Source organism: Caretta caretta, chromosome 14, assembly GCF_965140235.1.
Source record: "Caretta caretta isolate rCarCar2 chromosome 14, rCarCar1.hap1, whole genome shotgun sequence".
Taxonomy (NCBI): Eukaryota; Metazoa; Chordata; order Testudines; family Cheloniidae; genus Caretta; species Caretta caretta.
This window is the reverse complement of record NC_134219.1, coordinates 16,435,878-16,455,571: the sequence shown is the minus strand read 5'-3', so window position 1 is coordinate 16,455,571 and position 19,694 is coordinate 16,435,878. Positions and strand designations below refer to the sequence as shown.

Genomic DNA, 19,694 nt, shown 5'->3' with positions numbered 1-19,694 from the left:
ATAGGGCTAAATCCAGAGACTTAACTGAGTTTTGCTCAGTCCTTGGTCTGACAAAATTCCCTTTGAAGTCCCTAGTAAAAACTGAATTGGGACCACAGCATCCCACAATGAATTGCTACATACCCATCTTTGTGTGTGCATGGATGGAATACACATTAACCGTAAGTGCGGTGTCTTATGTCTGTTCACACAGGTTGGAATGTTTGGCTCGTGTGTTACTTGCATTTAGAAAAATGAAATGGATAAACGCTGGGTGGGGGGTTATAAAATTCTGGCCTGTTACACAAAGCTGTGTCATCAGCCATTCTTGCTAGCGTTATGCATTATTTGTGTGGCACGGAAAAGAACGGGTTACGAATATTCAATGGCGAGGAAAGAACTTTGGGTTCTGACAAGAACTTCAATAAGTACAGGTTCAATTCCAGTCTGCCAGCTTAATGATTCTCTTTTAAATAGCAGATTGCATTGATACATTGCCATTACAAGGTGCAATCAATTGTCTGGCTTTAAAAACTTAGCTGTATCATGTTCCACTTCATTTTTCTTTTGTGTTTTGAAGAATAATTCCCAGGGTGACAATATAACTCAAAGCGCTGGGGGCTTGTGCTTTTACAGATACTCACCAGGGCTGCATGTTATTTTTAAAACCATTGTTTAAACTCCTGTCGGGTTCCCTGTTGATCAATCTGGGACCAACCCTTCCCCTGAGGATTTCATGAGTGTGGTTTGCAATTCTCCTAGCTGCTGAACCTGTGCTTCTGACATGATCATGCAGGCAGGATGCCTGGTCTAGCGCAGTGCTTCTCAAGCTATCTGATGTGGGGGACTGGCAATTTTTTTTTCCAAGATGCGAGCAGACTGGCAGCCGATGGCTTGCGGACTGGCACCGATCCGCGGACCACCCCTTTGAGTAGCACTGCTCTAGATGAAACCACACAGTACTGAGAGTCAGCAGTTTGGGAATCTGCTCTTGGCTCTTCCTCATGGAAGAGCGAATGACCTTGAGGAAAGACTGACCTCCTTTCCCCCCTGTATAATGGGAATGCCAATGTCTATCTTATGAGAGGGTTAATTCAGTAATAAATACGAAGAGTTTCGTGATCCTTGGATGGAAGGTGATATGGATGTGCAAAGTGTTACATTAGGGGGTGCATATTTGAAGATGTCTTGATCCACTATGCATTTGTACTTGGTTTGCAAAACGAGCCTTGAGGCACTGAATATTATTAATAGGTTAAGGTAAAAGCTAAGGGTCTTCAGTGCTATAAGAAACTACTAGCTAATTACTATCAAGGACCTTTTTAGAAAGAATTACCGCTAACATAAACTGTGTTTCCGTACTGAAAATATGTGCTTGCCTTTGTAATAGCGAGCACAGCTGGAATTGGTCTGCTGAAACATCTGTCTGGTTATTGACCTTTAACAACCTCTTTTTGACCTTTAGCAACCTCTTTTCCACCAGTCATGCTACAAGGTGTATTCTGGTGGGGTCATAATTTTAAACCGGTGATTCCTGCTGCTTTTAATCTCCTCTTGATGCACACACAGGAGTTGCACGTTTTTACAGCAAGGGAAGTTATGCGGAGTCCCTGAGTACTGCAGTAGATACTGTGAGGTTGGCGTGTGCTGGGACTGCTGGAGATGATTCTCTTTCCACTTTCCTATGAGTCGTTTTAAATGCTGTCATTTTTGTTGCATCCTTTTATTTTGCCTTACTTAACTGTAACTAAGCTTTGCATCGTGAACTGATGGACAATCTTTGGGGGGGCGGGAAACGAGTGACATTTATAGTAGGTATCTCAAGTTCAGAAGGAAACCTGTGAAGAGGAGGAATGATAGCTTTGTAGTTAAGGTATTGGATGAGTACTTGAGAGATGTGGATTTAACTCCTGGTGCTGCCATAGACTCCATGTGTGACCTTGGGAAAGTCATTTAATCTCTCTGCCTCAGATCCCCATCAGGAATGGTGGAAGCTTCCTAAAAGTGGGGAGGGGGCACCGGTGCCCAAACCATGACTCTGCCCCCCATATCACCCCTTCCTCCGAGGCCCCGCCCCAGGGAATCTATTCCTGGCTCTGTCATCCCAGGCAAGTCACTTAACCTTTCTGAGCCTCAGTTTCCCTACCTGTGAAATGAGGGTGATAATACTTCCCCCACTTACTTCACCGGGATTTGAGAGGCATAATTCATCAATGTCTGTAAGCTGCTTTGCAGTCCTCAGATGGAAGATGCTGAGGAAGGGCAATGGGTTAGTTCAGTATTACCATGATTTGATGTACTCAAAATGTCAAGGACTGAATAGACTGGAGGCTGCAGTGTTGGGGTATATGTCTTTATCCTGCTCCTGTATAAAGTGACCTCTGCATGAATGAGAAGGACTTTCTCATCTTCAGCTCGGTTGCTTGGGGACAGTTTTCTTGGCTTTGTCAAATCTGGTACTGGAGCACTCTGTTACGAGGCCAAGTGTGGCGTGGTGCATTAGGGCAGATCCCAGCACTGTCTGGGTTCCCCCATGTGACTTTTTTTTTTTTTTCTTTTTAGTGTGTTTCGGGTCCAGAGTTGTGAGGCTGCACCGGGAACTGAAGTAGTAATTCACTAAGTTGGTTGTTTATCGGAAGTTGTGTTGGGAGCAAATACAACCATCCAAACCTAAGATGACCGGGGACTAGTGACCAAGAGAGATTACAGTTGTTTTGCTTATGGTCTTAAGTGGGATTTTCTTTCAATTTTGCAGGACAGCTGAGTTAGAACAGTTCTGGGCGAGATGCTTGTGGTGCTGATTTCTACAAGTGTCATGCATTGCATGTGTGAAGTGTAAACAGTCTCTGAAATGCAAACGTTGGGAATGTAAATCGAGAGCTGGGTGTATTATTACAAGTAACCTTCTCCGGAGGTGGGGGAACATGATAGCTGTAGCAAAGTGGGAGTGGTGGGGCTCAGAACGTACGCATGGTCCTTGGTTCCCTGCTTCAGAGGTGCGGCAGTTTTGCAGCTCCCATTGTTTTCTCATAGATTTGGGGGTTCCGGGCCTAACTGATCAGCCTGTAGCATGGGGCTTGTCAGGTGCCCTTTCCCTCACTGCGTAAGTGTCTTATTCTACCCAGCCAGAGCTGTTTCTCTGTTGAAAGTCTGAGACGCTGCTTTGGCCAAAGTCATGGTTCTGCTGACTCGGGCACTTTACTCGTGTGCAAGTCGTCAGACACATGCAGCCATATTAATGAAATCTGGCCATGTCCTCCTGCTTCTCATTAAGCTGGGTCGGGGTGGTTATGTGAAGAATTGAAATGCACTATTATTCATTGTGTGGGAAAAAGGTGACTCCCTTTCTCTGCTCCCTAGTTAGATCTAGTTTCCTTTCTACTGGCTGGAAGGTGCAAGTAACTCAGCTTGCGCCCCAGGTTTAAGGGTGAAATTTACTTCAACTCACTACTCGAGCTCTACGGTGGGTGAAGCGTGCAGGAGGCTCGGGGCGGGGCGATGCACCAGCGCTAGATTGCGGTTCTGTAGCTCCTTCCCCGTGCTCTGTGGGCTGGAAGGGTGGCTGTTGCTACTCTTCCATCACTCCCGTGAGATGTTTAGAGTCGCTGGACAGGTATAACTGTGGACACTGCGCCTGGTTCTTCTCATTCCCCTCTGCCCCATAGACAAACAGGGGGAGCACCTCCAAAGCATCCGTTCATAAGTCTCCTGTGTAGCAGCTCCTCAGGGGATGTAGTGATGTGAAAGCCAATTTGAAGACTGTATGTGCTGGGATAAGTGTACCCAGACCCCCAGTTTACCCAACTGGAAACAAGAGGCAGATGTTTAACAATGAGAGTAACTAACTGTTGGAACAGATCACCAAGGGTTGTGGCAAATGCCCCATCACCTGGAGTCTTTAAATCAAGTCTGGATGTCTTTCTAATGGCTGTGTAGTTCAGCCTCAGGTCGTTGGACTATTAGGGTATGTCTACACTGCACTGAAAGACCCTTGGCTGGCTCAAGTCAGCTGACGCGGTGTCGATGTACTCCTGAGGCAGGAATCGCTGGGTGAGACTCTCTGGTCTGCGTTATGTAGGAGCTCAGACTAGATGATCCTAATGAACCCTTCTGGCCTTAAAATCTGTGAAAGCTGTGAAATCGCAGCAGTGCAGCGATCCAAGACCCCATTGGGTCTGATAATTGGGTGCTCACTGTCACACTGGGCCTTCTCCATAACGGAATCTGCCTCAGAAACTATTTGTCAAGGAGGCTTGTTTATCTTTACAAGCTGATTTCCCCCACCCAGTGTCCAGCCTACTATGGTATACAGAGGTGGTTTTATTGAAATGCACAGACTGAATCTTAGGTGCTCTGAGCGTACGGGTGGCTCTGCCATGACGAGCAGTGAGGGATCTAATCAACTGGTGACGTGCAAACAAAATACTGGGGTTTGATCCCACGGTTAAGGTGCTGAGTCATGCTGGCGCGCTGTTGGAATTGAGCAGTCCATCCAGGTGACAGTCAAAAGAAGAGGAAGGGTCGTGGGATGATCCAGGGGATTAGGTTAGGAGCTGGGATGCCTGTGCTCGACATCTCCCTTTGCCAGTGCCCTTCTGTGTGGCCTTGGCCAAGTCACGTACCCCTGCTGTGCCTTTGCTTTGCCTCCCACCCACTGGCTAGAGGGGAGATTTCGGGGCAGTAACTGTCTCCCCTGCATTGGCACAGCACCATGGGGCCCTATACTTGGTTGGAGTCTGTAGGTGCTACTGGAATACAAATAATACGAACAAGCTCCGCTGTTTGTATCAGAGGCCGCTGCAGGGACTCAAGGACTCCACGGTTTTTGGCTTATGGCTGCCTATTTTTCGTTTGTTTAAAAAAAGACAGTCCAGACAGCGGTCTCCGGTTCCGGCTTTGTCCTCCCTGTGCTTTTTCTTGAGGTCTTCTCTCTGGCTTATTGCACTGATCTAAATGAGCCAGAATACAATGGGGTACGGGGGTGGCTTGGAACCACTTCCCACAGTAGGAAATGCAGATGTGCATCAGGCCCGAGGCAGCTCTTGAGAAAGAGATGATGCCTCCAAAATCCTCTGCATCCACTGCACCTTACAGTGGAGTGCATCAGGTGCGCTTCTGGTTTCTGCCCAGACAAAAGGTGGGGTGGATCCTAGTGTCTGAACTCCTCCCCCTCCCCCTTTTCCTTGCATGCCTGCACAGGGTTGGGCATGATCTTGCCCTAATTTTGCAGTTAAAACACTCCTGACGTTCTTCTCTACAGGAAAAACAGCAGTCATCGGCACAGGTTGATTACAAACAATTTATGCAGGTGTGTGTGTGGGGGGGGGAGGGGTTTGCAGGTGGCTGCTGGGGGTTTCCTGCTACATTTATTCTTGCTGGGAAATCTCACAGGGACTGAGATTTTGCAAACCGAACCGTTAACACAGGTGTGGAGAGCAGGTGGCTAGAAGCAGAGGCTTCACTGTACATTTAGAGAAGAATCCCTTATGTGTGTTATTAGTAACATCTTAGATGATCCAATCAGCATGAAAAAAAGTAATTGACATATCCCCATTTATGCTGTTTGCTCCACTTAGATCAGGTTGGACAGTGGCAGTAGCCTGGTCAGTTTCATCTCTCTCTTTTTTTTTTTAATCAGTTTCCCTTTAGGGCTGTAATGCACTAGCCCAACCCAGTTGTGTTTGGAGTCCCAATATGATGATTTATGCGTCACCAACAGTGTGCTAAGTGCTTCAAGACAAAGTATGAATCTGCCCCCCCCCAACACATCCACCCATTTTCATTGTTCTTTTAATTTCAAACCCCTTTGTAAAAATTGTCACCCTCTCATCCGCCCTGTAACACTGCCCTGTGGTGCACCTTTCAACTGTAAAGTGGTTTCAGCCCTTTGTTCCTAAGGGATGGGATGTAACTAATGTGTAATCCTGAGTATGAAGTGTAATGAATGGTGTGTATTGCAAGAAATGTGGTATAGCAGATTTGGAGCTGAAATTAAATGCAAAGCTGCAGTCTCAGATGATTGTCAGCTATAGATTCTAGAAAACCTGCAAAACTGGCTTCAATTGCTTTATGTGCATAGGGCTTCTCAAGATGTACAATGCCCATCAGCCCACTTGATGAGGGAGCTGTCTGTGCAGGGTGTCAATTGACTCCTGTTTAAACTGCAATGTTTTCTATAGAGCCGGACGGGGCATTATCTTTCTCCACCCACCCCCTCCTCCCGAGCAAATTCTTCATGATCAGCAAAATGGAAACAGACCCACAGCGATTGGACACTTGCAAGAGAGCTTTATTTATGCACCTAAGTTGATTAGCCCAGCTGCCATTAGCGCATTTGCCTTGCATCACACTGTGATGTGCGGTAACTGGGAAAAGCTGTCTGCTGCTTGCCAGCTTCCTAGCCTTGCGCTTGTCAGTACTCCATGGCGGAGTTCTTTGTCTCTGAGTATACAGTATTGCAGGGGGAACCCTAATTAGATCTCTTCCTGGAACTGGACAAACCCAAGATTCCTTCTCTAGAGCAATTCACCTGCTGGGTGTTTGGCACACACACAAAAAAAGGAGCCCAGTAGCATCCTTAGGATCAAATATGCATTGTGTACATCTTGACAGGTTTCAGAGTAGCAGCTGTGTTAGGCTGTATTCGCAAAAAGAAAAGGAGTACTTGTGGCACCTTAGAGACGAACAAATTTATTTGAGCATGAGCTTTTGTGAGCATCCGATGAAGTGAGCTGTAGCTCACGAAAGCTTATGCTCAAATAAATTTGTTCGTCTCTAAGGTGCCACAAGTCCTCCTTTCCTTTTTGTGTACATCTGTGACTTCTCTTACATGAATATGTTGGCGGGGGGATGCTGATACACGAGGCTTGTCTGAATGTACAGGTGACATCATGATTTCTTGTTCAAACTTCTGTCGCTTTTTTAAAATAGTGCAGTTCGCTTATACTGTATTCTTAATTTGTTCCTTGAGGTCTCAGAAGTTTTAAATCTCATTAGAGCCTGGCTCTCCCTCAGCCATTTAACCGTCCTTGACAGGCTTTTAATCCTCTTGAGGCAGGTGTCAGTTAAAGAATTATAATTAACCAATAATAGGAAGCTTGTTGCTTGACAGAGGGGAGTTCAAACCCCTCCTCCCCTCCGTTCCCAGCAGTGCCCAGGCAGTTAAAGTGTTTCGCTCAAGGGTTGATCTCTGGGAGAATGTTCAAAGCAAGCTCTTCACCGGAGGTGGGGCAGGGTAGCCTGGTTTGCAAGTTTTCCTGCACCTGGGGTCAGCGTAGAATAATCTCTAGTCTTGTTGCTCATGGCCTAGGTGCATGCCTGTGTGAGTGACTTCAGGGAGGAAAGGAAGCAAAGTATTAAGACTGCAAACCATAAACTGGCGATGAAGGCAGCAGCATGATGGAAACAGTCAGTGTTTTGGGAGTCCGGTGTCATAGTTGACATGGAACTGCAGCATATAACAAACTAACCTCTGATCCTGCTGGAGCCATTCACTTTGCACTCACTGCAGGCTGATTGGGAGCCCTTCTACACAGAGACAGCAAACTCCATGCAACAATGGATCTGTTAAAAGAAAAGGAGTGCTTGTGGCACCTTAGAGACTAACCAATTTATTTGAGCATAAGCTTTCGTGAGCTACAGCTCACTCTTCCCCCTTTTGCACCTAATTGGGAGGAGAGCATTGGACCAGCACAGCCCATTTGATTACTCCTTCTCCTCTTTCATGTGGATGAGACAAAACCATCAACTTACCACTTCTGTCTTTAATCTCCTCTGCCATGACTGATGGCCGTTCTGCTGGGCATATGGAAAATTTATAAGGCTTTATAAGCGGAGTTTTGATATTGAAAAGAGGGCTCAAGCATAGCTAGGGGCCAAGACATCTTGCTGTTATCCAGGTAACTTGGAGAAAAATCCAAAGGCACGCATTGATCCAGAGCTTTAGTTGCTTGTGTCCACATGATTTCATGGTAGCTGGCGTGGAAGATAGACATTGTCCCTCCAGTAAGGAGTTGTTTCTAGATCTTTTTCCCTGATAACAGAAAAACAAACAAGTCTTGGAAATGCTTTTATTTATTTATTTTTCCCTTTAATGCTTTTTCTTATTCCATTTGCCAACTTACTTTCCATATCCTGACTTCTTGTGTGCCAAAGTGATCCTGTATTAGTGATGGTAAAAGGAGGGATATTTTCACTCAATTTTGAGCATAATGAAATCTGTCATATACCCCCCACTACCACAGCATATGGAGTAGTTATCTTCACCACACCCATGTGGGGTAGGTCAATGCTGTTATCTGCAATTTATAGTTGGGAAATCAAGGCACGGAGAGACTAAGTGCACAAAGTCACACAGGAAGTCTGTGACAGAGATGGGACTTGAACCTGGGTCTCCTGAGTCCCAGGCTAGCACCAAAATCACTAGGCAACTCTTCCCCTCAACCCCTTCTCTTACATACCCCTTAAACCTATGAGCTGGGGGCAGGAGGCTAGCAAACCCCAAGGTTCAGCTGACTGAGTGGTGTTGCTATTTATTGGTATTGCAGTAGCACCTAGACGCCACAGCTGAGACCAGGGCCTTGTTGTGTTAGGTGCTGTACAAGTCCACAGTAAGGGACAGTCCTTGCCCAGTAGCGCTTACAGTCTAACTAGATAAGAGAGACAAAAGGTGTGTAACCGCTCCGCCAGGTGGTGTCAGCAGCAACAAGGGCCTGGTTCGCTATTTAGGGGTTCCTCTTCAGATTACAAAACAAAAGCCGCTCAAGCCCGCACCCAGAAACCTGAGAAAACTAAACACCTTCCTTGGGCACCCTTAATAGGCAACATTTCCCCTCTCGCAAGCACTGAGTCTGCGTCTAAAAGGAAGGCGGTGTTTATGAAGGGAAGAGGGAATGCAGCGTGAATGTGGGAAGATGCAGCCCCAATGGCTCACCAGGGGGTGAGTGATACCACATACCATATCCCCATTTCACAGATGAGGAACTGAGGCCCAGGGAGATCATTTGGTTTGCACCAGGTCACACAGGGCATCTGGTGGATCTGGAAACAGCCCAGAGCTGCTGAGTACCAGCAGCCACAAGACAACCCTTTATCTCAACAGATGGGGTTCGTTCGGACTAATGCGAAAGGTGGAGGGGTTGGGCCAGCCACAGAGGAGGCAGGCGGGACAGTCTCCAAGTCCCTCTGATCCCAGGCAAAAGAAGGTCCAAGCCTGCACAGGGAGCTTTGCCAGCATCATTGCTCCCTTGGGAGAAATGCAGCCGTTGACTCCCCTGCCCGCCCCTGTGCACAGGGGGAGTAGGAGCCAGCGCTTGTTGCACTGACTGTGGTGTTGAGCTCCCCTGGGTTCTGATGAGAGCAAGCCACGTAAAGTGGCTTCCCCCTGATTCCCCTGCCTCAGAGCCCCAGTCCTGCAGGGGGGTTTCCATGTGAGTTTGCCCCATCTACGCTAGCTTTTGCTCTCCCTTGCCTGCATCGGGGGCATTGGGCCCTGGCCTTCCACTTCTTTTGACCTTCACCCTGAACTTCAGTCACTCAGGAAAGCGAGAGGCTGCTGGGCCCGACCTAGAACCAGGCATTGTCGAGGCGGATGCCGTGCCAGCTTCCTCAGGCGGCTCTGCATGTGCTCTCTATCAAGTGCCAGACACCGGTAAGAGACCCCTCCCTTCTGATCTGCAGCCACTGCCCTGCAGAGAGCCCGCTATCGCCTGTCTGGGGAGCATGCTCACTGAGAACTAACTGGAGACCATCGTTCTCCTTGTGGTCTAGGTGCCCAGTCCAGCGGGGGCCTTTCCCCTGAGCGTAGTGGGAAATGGATCTTGGTGCTAGATCAGGATTTGAACCCAGGGCTCCAGGATTGTCGAGCAGAGGCAATAAATGGCACTGCTGCTTACTGCAAGCTGCCCCCTTTTAAACTTTTTTAGGGGCCTCGGAAACTCCCCTTATAAGGTTTAATGTGCACCTCTGTGATTTACTCTTCTGCCCAAGTCACTTCATCTGTTCAAGTGAAACCATGTGATGTATGTCCTCTCCTCTCCTCCTCCTCACACGTGCCCATATCGGTTTTAGCAAAGGTTGAGGGCAGCTCACTGTTGGGTTCTTTCAGATGGCTGCTTTCTCTCTGTGAAACTATCTTACCTATAAATTATGCACGTGGAAAATGGGGCCAGAAAGCAGCAGGCATCAATAATTGATCGTCGAGCCTTCCTCAGCTGTGAGCTACGTCATTGTACCTGCTTAGGTGTCTGGTGGTTTTCTTCTTTTATATTTCACAATGTAACTTTTAGCTGCTGCTTGGAATCAGGTCAAATGTCCCCTCACACCCTCCTACCCCCAGGAAGGCCCTGATCCAGCATAGGTAGACCCTTGTATCTGCATGGGGTCCACGGGTGCCAAAGGGTGCAAAGCACTCAAATGACAGAACATGAAAATTAAGGTTAATTAAACAGCTGTATAAGTTAAGGTTAATTAAACAACTGTATTATTATTTGTAATATGGTAGTGCCTAAAGGGGTCAGTTTTAGGTGTGGCCCCATTGCATCAACAGTGAGAACCAGTCCTTGCACCAAAGTGTTTATAAGTAAGGCTACATTTTAGTCACGGGGATTTTTAGTAAAAGTCACGGACAGATCATGGGCAGTAAACAAAAATTCACGAGCCCGTGACCTGTCCATGACTTTTACTACATACCCTTAACTGAAATTTGGGCTGGGGGGCCATGGGTGCTATGGGGGCGGAGGGGCGGTCCAAGGGTGCTGGGGGGGTGGCCCAGGATCCCTGCAGGGGAGGGGAGGTGGGTGGTGGTGTGCGGCCCGGGACCCCTGCTGGTGCTGGGTGAGAGGGGATTGGTGGGGCTGGCAGGATCCCTACCCGGCTCCGACTGGCATGTCCCCTAACCCTAACCCAGCTCCATAGGCGCAGTTCCCATTGGCCGGAAACCACAGCCAATGGGAGCTGCGGGGGCGGTGCCTGTGGGCGCAAGCAGCGCGCACAGCCCCCCTGGCCGCCCCTCCCCCTAGGAGCTGCAGAGACATGCCAGTGTAAAGCTGGGAGTTGTAGGCAGTCACTGTTTGAACTGAACAGATATATTGAGACACACAGGGTCTGAGTCTGGTCCCACGCCAGTTTTTAACTCCATTGGCTACACCAGAATCGTTCCTGATTTACACGGAGTCAGTGAGAGCAGAAATGGGCCCAGTGTTTTGTAGTGTGTGTCAGTATTTCCCTACTCCAGCAGTATTTACTGGCTCAGCCACAGAGCTAGACTGACTCAGCTTCTGACCTCTAGCTACTCCCATTTCCTCCATTCCTGGGGCTTTTGGAGACATCCCTGCATTCTGGCATGACAGTGACTGGGTGATGGGGGCGAGGGGTGGAGGAAGAGGGGCTGCCGCAGCCGTATTCTCCGGCAACCCTAGAAATTAAATCCAGTCTATTACAAGGATTAATACCTCTGTTTCTAATCCCCAAGGTTTATTTGCTCTCCCTGCATTTGTGAAACTGAAGAATCATTGGAGAACAATCCTCCCTCTTTTATCTCTTGCAAGTCAGAGGCTATCCATTCTGCTGGCATGGCTGGGATTAAGGCTAACTTGTTAAAAGTTGGTTTGACCTTTTACTGTGAAATCTGTGAATTGTTTAGAGGGCGAAGGGGCAGGTGTCAGAGGTCTGGGAAATGTATGTGGTGCATTAACTCATGTTGGGGATCTGCTCTCCCCAGGGGCAAGTAGATAGTGTCCATTAACAGGCCGTGTGCAGGTGCTGAAGGAAGAATGTGCTAGACATAGGTCATAATTAGAGGTAAACCTTAATTGTACTTTTCACTAAGGTTCCTGTACCGATGAAAACTGACCTCAAGATTTGGCCAACATGCCTAAATCCTTTTGCAAGCAGATTCTCATTGTCTCCATTGGGAATTTGCCTGAGAAACAAACTTAGGCTCTTCTATCACTTCTGTGCACTTGAAAATGTTACCCTCAGTAAAATCTGCATGACGATCTCAAAGTCTGACCTGCAGAGAGGTTTTTCTTGATAAAAGAGAGCTACTGTGTAATACAATCACCCTAACCAGTTGCAAAGAGACCCAACCAACTAGACCAGAGATGCACTTTATAATCAGGCTAACAATTGGACCGGAAGCTGCCATAATGCTGCTCTGAGGAAGTAAATGGGACCAAAGGGAACAGGTTTGCCATGAGAGGGCCTTAAATGTGGAGTTCTCTCTTTCATATGATGTAATAATGACTGCTACCAGAGTGGAACTCCCGGGGCTGAACTGGGTCCCCTTTTCAGGGGGAAAACCCAAGGTCTAAGCAAGTCCACGGGGCTAAGTGACACCTATGCCTTGTGCTGGCCTGTGGGACAGGGTTAATTTATTTGCAGAGTATCTGATTCAACCCCTACTGATGCTTTATTTCACGGGCACGTAATGGACACGGTTCTAGATTTGAAAATTCTGATGATTTTTTTTCTGTCTTCTGTTTGTCCAGTTTCCCTTACTGCGATTTAAATAAATAAATTTGGATTAAACAAAGCCGAAGGGAGTGGCATTGTAGATCCACTTCCAAGAGATGGCAAAGTCACTTCTATCGCTTAAAAACACCAGGGAGTGGGGAGGAGGGGGTTGCTCTGTTGAAATGACCCTTCCACGCTTCGTAGCAACTTGGAAACTGTCTGATTTGCAGTGAGGAAGGCTATCATTTCAGTCTGACTGTGAGCAGTTTAAGGAGGCCCATCCAGGCTGTCAGTGTCTGCTGGAAATAACCCACCTCCTTACCTGATTGGTGATCCTGCTGGGAAAGCCATTTAGTAGGTTTCACTGACTCCTGTGGGTAGCTAGCTGATATCCCTGGCAAAGGAGCAAGGGAGGTGGCAATGGTAGGGTAGGCATCCCATCAGAGAGAGCACGGGCACGCAGAGGTGTGGAGTGCACCGGTCATGATGGAAAGACCCCTAGGAGCAGCCGCGCGTGGAGGGAAGACTGAGGCTGGGGTTTTCATAGGGTTATTTTGGAAGTGTCGTGGTTAACAAACCAGACTCCAGGATGACTCTGTGCAGTTTTGTTCCAAGTAGGACGGGAGCACTACTTACTGACAGTTCCTTTTGGGGACGTGTCATTAAAATGGTCCCCTCCTCTGAGCTAGGTAAGAGGAGCTGCTGACATCAGGACAGGTGTCTCTTAAAAGCTGCCTTAAGATGTCCTCTCTTCCGTGTCTCTGTCTAATCACCAAAATATGGGAACAGAACAACTCCCAGGAGTTTCCCTTTCAGACTAGACAGTTAATGTGGACAGTGGTGCTAATTCCAAGCAGAAGGACTGTCTTAGTTACTCAGACAGCATGAAGAATAGGGCTCCTAGTTCTTGAGACCTTGGATCATCCCTCCACAATGTCACAGTTTTGAACAGGTCTCTTGTCAGTTACAGCTGGTTTTGGTGGCTTCAGCCCCAGGGGATTGAAGTGAAGCGCTTCCCCAGATAAAGCAAAATCTGAGCGCATTGACTAAACGTGATTAATTTCAGCAGCGACTCCACTGCCATTCTGCCCACAGAATGCGTCATTGCCCCAAGTGGCAGCATGACTGAGCTGGAAATCGCTGGGACCATTTAATTGCTTAGCAGTTTATTGAATTCACTTTCCAGCTCTATTCAGTGCATTTGACAGCCTCTATTTCTTCTGTCCCTTTTTAGGGAGCTACTTTGCCAGCCATTTCATCATGGGAGGTGAGAAGTTCGACTCCACGCACCCAGAGGGCTACCTCTTTGGAGAGAACAGCGACCTGAACTTCCTGGGAAACCGACCTGTAGTGGTAAAGTGAAATTCATTCAGCTGGGTTTGCAGTTAGGGAGGAATCTGACATTGTGAGACATAGGGCTTGAATTGCCATTGGACAGAGAAATCTGTTATGTTTGGGTTCTTATCCCACGCCTATCACCATGGTATCTGGGTCCGAGCTACAAAACTCAGATCCCTGGATACAAGCTTCCCAAAGTTTGTGGGGGTGTTTGGATTAGCCCATTACAGAGAGCAGCATGCAAGGGACAGCCATGAATTTTAGATGCAGATCTGAACTTCTTCCAAGTTGGGTGGTTTTAGGCCTATCCCTACAACTAGAAGATGTCTAACGGATGCTCTGCTCTCTGGGTGAGATCCCACTAATTTCAACAGGCCCAGGATTTTGCCTTCTAAATTGGTGGGTGACTCTAGTACTCACAAAATGGAGATGCCGATAGCACCGGTGCGGGCAGGCCATCGACGAGCTTCTCAAGGCAGCCATTCCAGTGCAGCTTAAAGCTGGTATTCAATGTCCTTGCCCAATCATTGCTAAAAGAAAAGGAGTACTTGTGGCTCCTTAGAGGCTAACAAATTTATTTAAGCATAAGCTACAGCTCACTTCATCGGATGCATTCAGTGGAAAACCATTGCTGGCTCTCTTGAGAACACACACTGCCAGGGCGCTGAGCTGGGATGCATTCAAATGAGGCGGTGGGTCAGAGACTACCCAGCTCACGCTCCCTTGTGATGTGAGCTTGTGTTTGAGCCCAGGCATCAAAGGCAAGAAAGGCTGGTGCATGCATCTGCTCCACCTACCATAACTTCCATTGGCTTGTCTTTAATTCCCCTCCTGGCGCATGTGACGAGGGCCAGACTCAGCCAGTCAGCATTCTTTGGTTTGTCCAAGAGCCGGGCTGACGGGCACAGGCCACCCCTGCTGAGGCCTGCACTCTGCACCCGGGAGTCTCCATATCCAAACACTGGGCCCTAACTAGGCCAGCGAGATTACATATCTCAGGACTCTTGACAGGTCGCCACCTGGATTCGTGCATTTTCTGTGATGGTATGTCCTGTGAGTACCCATGTGCAGATGCTGGATTTGTGATGTTCTCTCAGGCCCCTGTATTCAAAAATCAGGCTCCCAGTGTGTTGGGTGAAGGATATAGGGGTGCATGCCGAATCTCTCTCCACCCCCAGAAGTGTGTGTAAAGCAGACACTCTTTCCCAATGGCAAGAGTCTGATTGTTGTCACCCAGCATCTTTTGCTGGTAACACCATTCTTCAGTGGCAGCAAAGACACTGATTCTTACAGCTTAATCAGCCCTATTTACCTAAGTCAAAGGTTCTTAACTCCCCATGTTTATCCCCACCCCCACCCCCCACTGTTCCTCAGATGTTCTTGTCAACTGCTCGAAATGGCCCACCTTGATTATCACTACAAAAGGTCCCCCCCTCCCCCAGCTCTCCTGCTGATAATAGCTCACCTTAAGTGATCACTCTGGTTACAGTGTGTATGGTAACACCCATTGTTTCATGTTCTCTATGTATATACATTTCCCCACTGTATTTTCCACTGAATGCATCCGATGAAGTGAGCTGTAGCTCAAGAAAGCTTATGCTCAAATAAATTGGTTAGTCTCTGAAGTGCCACAAGTCCACCTTTTCTTTTTGTTCTTAACTTGGCTCATAACCACCCTGCTCTTCCCGTACTGTTAACAGGGAGAGGGGTCCTGGCAAAGGGGGTGGTAGCATGGGGAAAGGTTGAGAACTACTCACACGGGTGTTGAATATAAATACTGAGGTTAGAGACCACACCCACAACCCAGCTGCTGTTTTCCACTTGAATTGCTCGTGGTAATTGGCCTTGGGTGCAAATTTTATCATTTGCACGGACACTTAGAAAACTCTGCCTGTGAAAATCTGATTGCAGATTGACTGACAAACTGTTGCCTTTCTATGTTCCCTTTGTTTTCCTCCTGGAGATATACCAAAGTATGGGTGGGCTGGCACATAAAGCACCACCTTCAACCCGCATGTTTAAATTAGGCTTGGCAAGGGTAAAGCAAAAGGATTATTTTATATGAGAACATTGCTTTGTAATTGCTGAAAAACAAATAATTTTATAACTTTTTAACTTCTGAAATTGTCTTGGAAATGAGAGAGAAATATTTTCCAACTATGTGGCTGAAATGGAAGAAATTTAACCACATTCTACCATATTGACTCTTATTGTAAGGGTGTGTTAATTTCAGGTTATAATATTAATGTGAGCTACCCCTGTTGTGTCCTGTTGCTTTGACATGACCGTTATTGCTTTAACAATTGGAGTGGAAAGTTCTGCGGTCAGAGATTCCATTAGCCCCTTTCTTGCGTGTGAATTGCCTTCACTTCCTGCCCACCTTTAACACGTGATGAGTTTCTGCATGTCACATAAATTCTATCCGTGCAGCCTTCCATCTCTGTAACCCTAAAAGGTGGGGGACTTTTTTTCTAAGTCCGTGGTTCTGATTTTTACTTATCCCACTGTAACTCCTTTGGCTTCGGTGGCTTTACTCCTGATTTACATCAGATAACTACATGGTAAATTTAGAAATGTGCTTGTGTCCTCCAGAAATACTGCATTTAAGTTAGTTCCTGTCTATTTGTGACTTCCCTCAGAGACTTGCAGATAAAATCTGGATTTTTATTAAGGAGGTCTGAGCCCTCGACACCATGAACTAGATCTGCTGTAGTTCAAACAGAAATCACATCAGGGAAGTCCTAAGGCCTCTGTTACACAGGAAGCCAGACTTTCTAGATGATCACAGTGGTCCCGGCTAGACCATGGTGGTCCCTGATGTTGCTCTTCATTTACATGCCAATACACACACATCTGACTCGTCCCACCCTGGCAAATCATTGGCGGTTTACTCTTGCCACCTGGCCTATGTTTGCTCGAAGGGCAAAATACCACAACACAGCAACGGAAACAGGCGGCTCAGGATGAAGGTGGAAGCTGTTCTTTTCCTAGCTGCCCTAAACTTGACATTTTTCATTATATGTCATTGTTCCTCATGTTGAGCCCACCCACCTGCGCTGCGGGGGTCTAACTCAACCGGTGTAGACTTAAGGCTACATCTACACCACACTGGGGATGTGATTCCCCTGCTTGTGTACATGTATTCACACTAGCACTCCTTGGGTTAGCACAAGTATAAATAGCAGGGTAGCCGCCGTAGTACAGAGAGTGGCGACAGAGGCTAGCAGTCACTAGCTGCCAGCACCAGGCTCCCCCCACTAACCCCCTAGCCCACACTGGACCCCGCATGCCCCTGAAGCATGGGCCTCCCCAAAGCCTTGAAAGCCCAAACATTGGTGGAGCTGGACCCACGTTCCTACATATTGGTGGAGCATGGGCACCACGGGCCCATGTAACTCGCCACCTATGGGTGGAGGTAAACAGAAGAAGGGACCTTGCATTAGGCTGACCATGGGTCTCAGTCAGATTTCCCTGGAGGCTCATGTTATCTTCCCCCGTGGAGCTCTTAGTCCACATGAAGTGCAGTTGCCTTCCCTCACCCCCCAGCATTGGAGCATGAGCGTTACATGTCACACCAGCATTTCAACCTGCCCCTGCTGGGGTCCCCTCTGCACCTGCGGGTAGGCTGTGCGGTCTGCCGGGCCCAGCATGCAGGAGAACCTGTCCAAGCAAGCTAGGCTGAAATGGACACCTGGTTTCCCTCTCTTGCGCTCTGGGTGTGCAAGGGAGAGAGGATGGCTGTGTGTGAGGGTGGGAGCCTGGTATGCAGGAGATTTGGGATCTGCTCCCAGCGTTGCTGTTGGCTCCCTGGGGCAGGTAGCTTAGGGCTTGATTCTGCAAGGGGCTGAGTCCTCTGTCCCTGATCCAGAAGAACTCTTAAGCACATACCTAATGTCAAGCACAGGAGTGCTTAAAGTCAAGTATGTGCTTTGGGGCCTGGCAGAAAATTTGTGGACTGCAGCACATGCTTAAATGGTGTGCTGAACTGGGGCCTAAATGGTGACTTATTAGCATGATCAATGCACTGTTACTGCAGGCCATGGTGGAGAGAATGCAGCTGCTGTTTGCCTGCATGGTAAAGTCAGACCATCTGATAATGTTGCCTGGTGAGTTTTATGATCTAACAGTTAAGTTTATCCATTGTTTAACTAAGGAAAAAAAATAGAACTTACCATTCACCATCTTTGAAAGGCCCTGCCTCCCCATGCTCAGAAATGGCAGCTATATTCTGACCTTTATCCTAGCATCAGACTGCCAAAGTGTTAGCTTCTCATTTGGTTATTTGTCCTCATTCTATTTAAGGCCATTGAAAGTGATGTATAAGATTATCACTACTCATACTATAATAGCAGCTGAGGTCAGGGCCCCATTGTGCTGCTGGGCATGTGAGAAGATAGTCCCTGCCTCGAAGAGTTTGCAATCTAAAGGTCTGATCCTGCATACAGCTGAGACAGACAAAGCATGGGAGAAAGAAACATCATCCCCATTTTATAGATAGGGAATTCAGACACAGGGTAGATCAAGTTACTTTCCCAAGATCTTCGACTCTGTGGCAGGGCTGGGAATTGAACCTAGATCTCCTGAGTCCCAGTTCAGCTTCCCCTTTAAAATATTACATTTTTTAATCGTTAGTGGATTTTAGTTAATTCCGCAGATGAGTGGCTTCTGGTGGCAAGATATATCTTTTTAGTAAAAAGGAGAGCACATATTTTGGTGGGGATCATGTACAGCTGTGTGCAGTATTCGTCCATGCCAGAAATTATTCTTCATAATGGCCAAGTTGCTGGAGGGCTGTTTGCCTGCTGCTCACAAGAGTCCCGCAATGTGCCGTGTGCACAGTACGCTCTGTGCGAGTGAATGGAGAAGCTGTGCTAAGACGCTTTCCGTTACAATGATATTCAGAATTTATAAAGCCACAAAGTTTCTTCTTTCTTACTGTTTTGAATGCACGGAAATGAAATGTGCACCTGAGCCTTGAGATGTTTGTTTCTTTGTTCCATTGCTTGCACATTCAGTAAGTGGAAGAGAAACTCATGAATAGTGGGCTGCCAGGACTGGTTTGTTGTGGTTGGCTTGCTTGTGAATGCTGGGTAGTAATTCCTTGGTTTTTATTCTGCTTAAAGAGCACTGACGCTTTTCATTTATAAAGATAAACACGCATTTAAAGACTACATGGCTCTCACAATTAGAGCTACAAATGTTTGTCAGCTATTTGGGTTCTTTGCATTGGGTGCCGTATTATTATTATAATAATAATTATTACTATTATTTGTTATTTGTATTATCGTAGTGCCCAGGTGCCCTAATCATGGCCCAGGACCCCACTGTGCTAGGTGCTGTACAAACAGGGAACAAAGAGACAGCCCTAGCCCCAGAAAGCTTACAGTACTGTCTATTTTCATATAAGCACTTAACAAAATAATTATGGATTGGAAAGACTTTGCTTGCTTTTTGCTGAATGAACCTAGTCGGAGGAGGGAAAGCCCGTGATGCTGCCTACATCACTTTGTGGTGTCGGGGTACCAGTGCAATGCAGCATCACAGGAGTTAAGGGCTGCACAAGGATTTAGCTGTCTATTAAAATCAGTGGGAGTCCCACAGCTAAACCCCTACCCCCAACATAAGAATGAAAATTCAGCCTTCATCCCAGGGTATATTTTTCCCTCCAGCAGTGATCGCAAGAAAGCCTCCTAATTCCAGTAAAAGCCTATAAACTGCCCACCATGCATGCTTCCTCGTAGCAGGGACCCTGACATCAGATAGCCTTTACAGCATCTGAGAGGGTAAACAAACAGCTTGGAAAGAATTAATGTCGCATTTCCAACTAAAGAAATGACATTGTTTGCTCTTAATTAATGATGGGCCTGAGCTGCAGAGTGGTGCTTTAGAGCCGCGTTTCTCCAAGGTTCACGTGATTGGAGCTG

The 19,694-nt window shown here is 47.3% G+C and overlaps 1 protein-coding gene across 4 annotated transcripts in view; it reads left to right on the top strand.

Annotated features, from left to right (window-relative positions):
- RNF157 (ring finger protein 157) overlaps window positions 1–19,694 on the top strand; it is a 77,419-nt gene that overhangs the window by 930 nt on the left and 56,795 nt on the right. For all 4 annotated transcript variants that reach the window (XM_048817504.2, XM_048817505.2, XM_048817506.2 and 1 more), the window contains exon 2: window positions 13,667–13,785. In XM_048817504.2, the coding sequence (XP_048673461.2) occupies window positions 13,667–13,785 (119 nt within the window). The remainder of the gene's footprint in view (window positions 1–13,666; window positions 13,786–19,694) is intronic.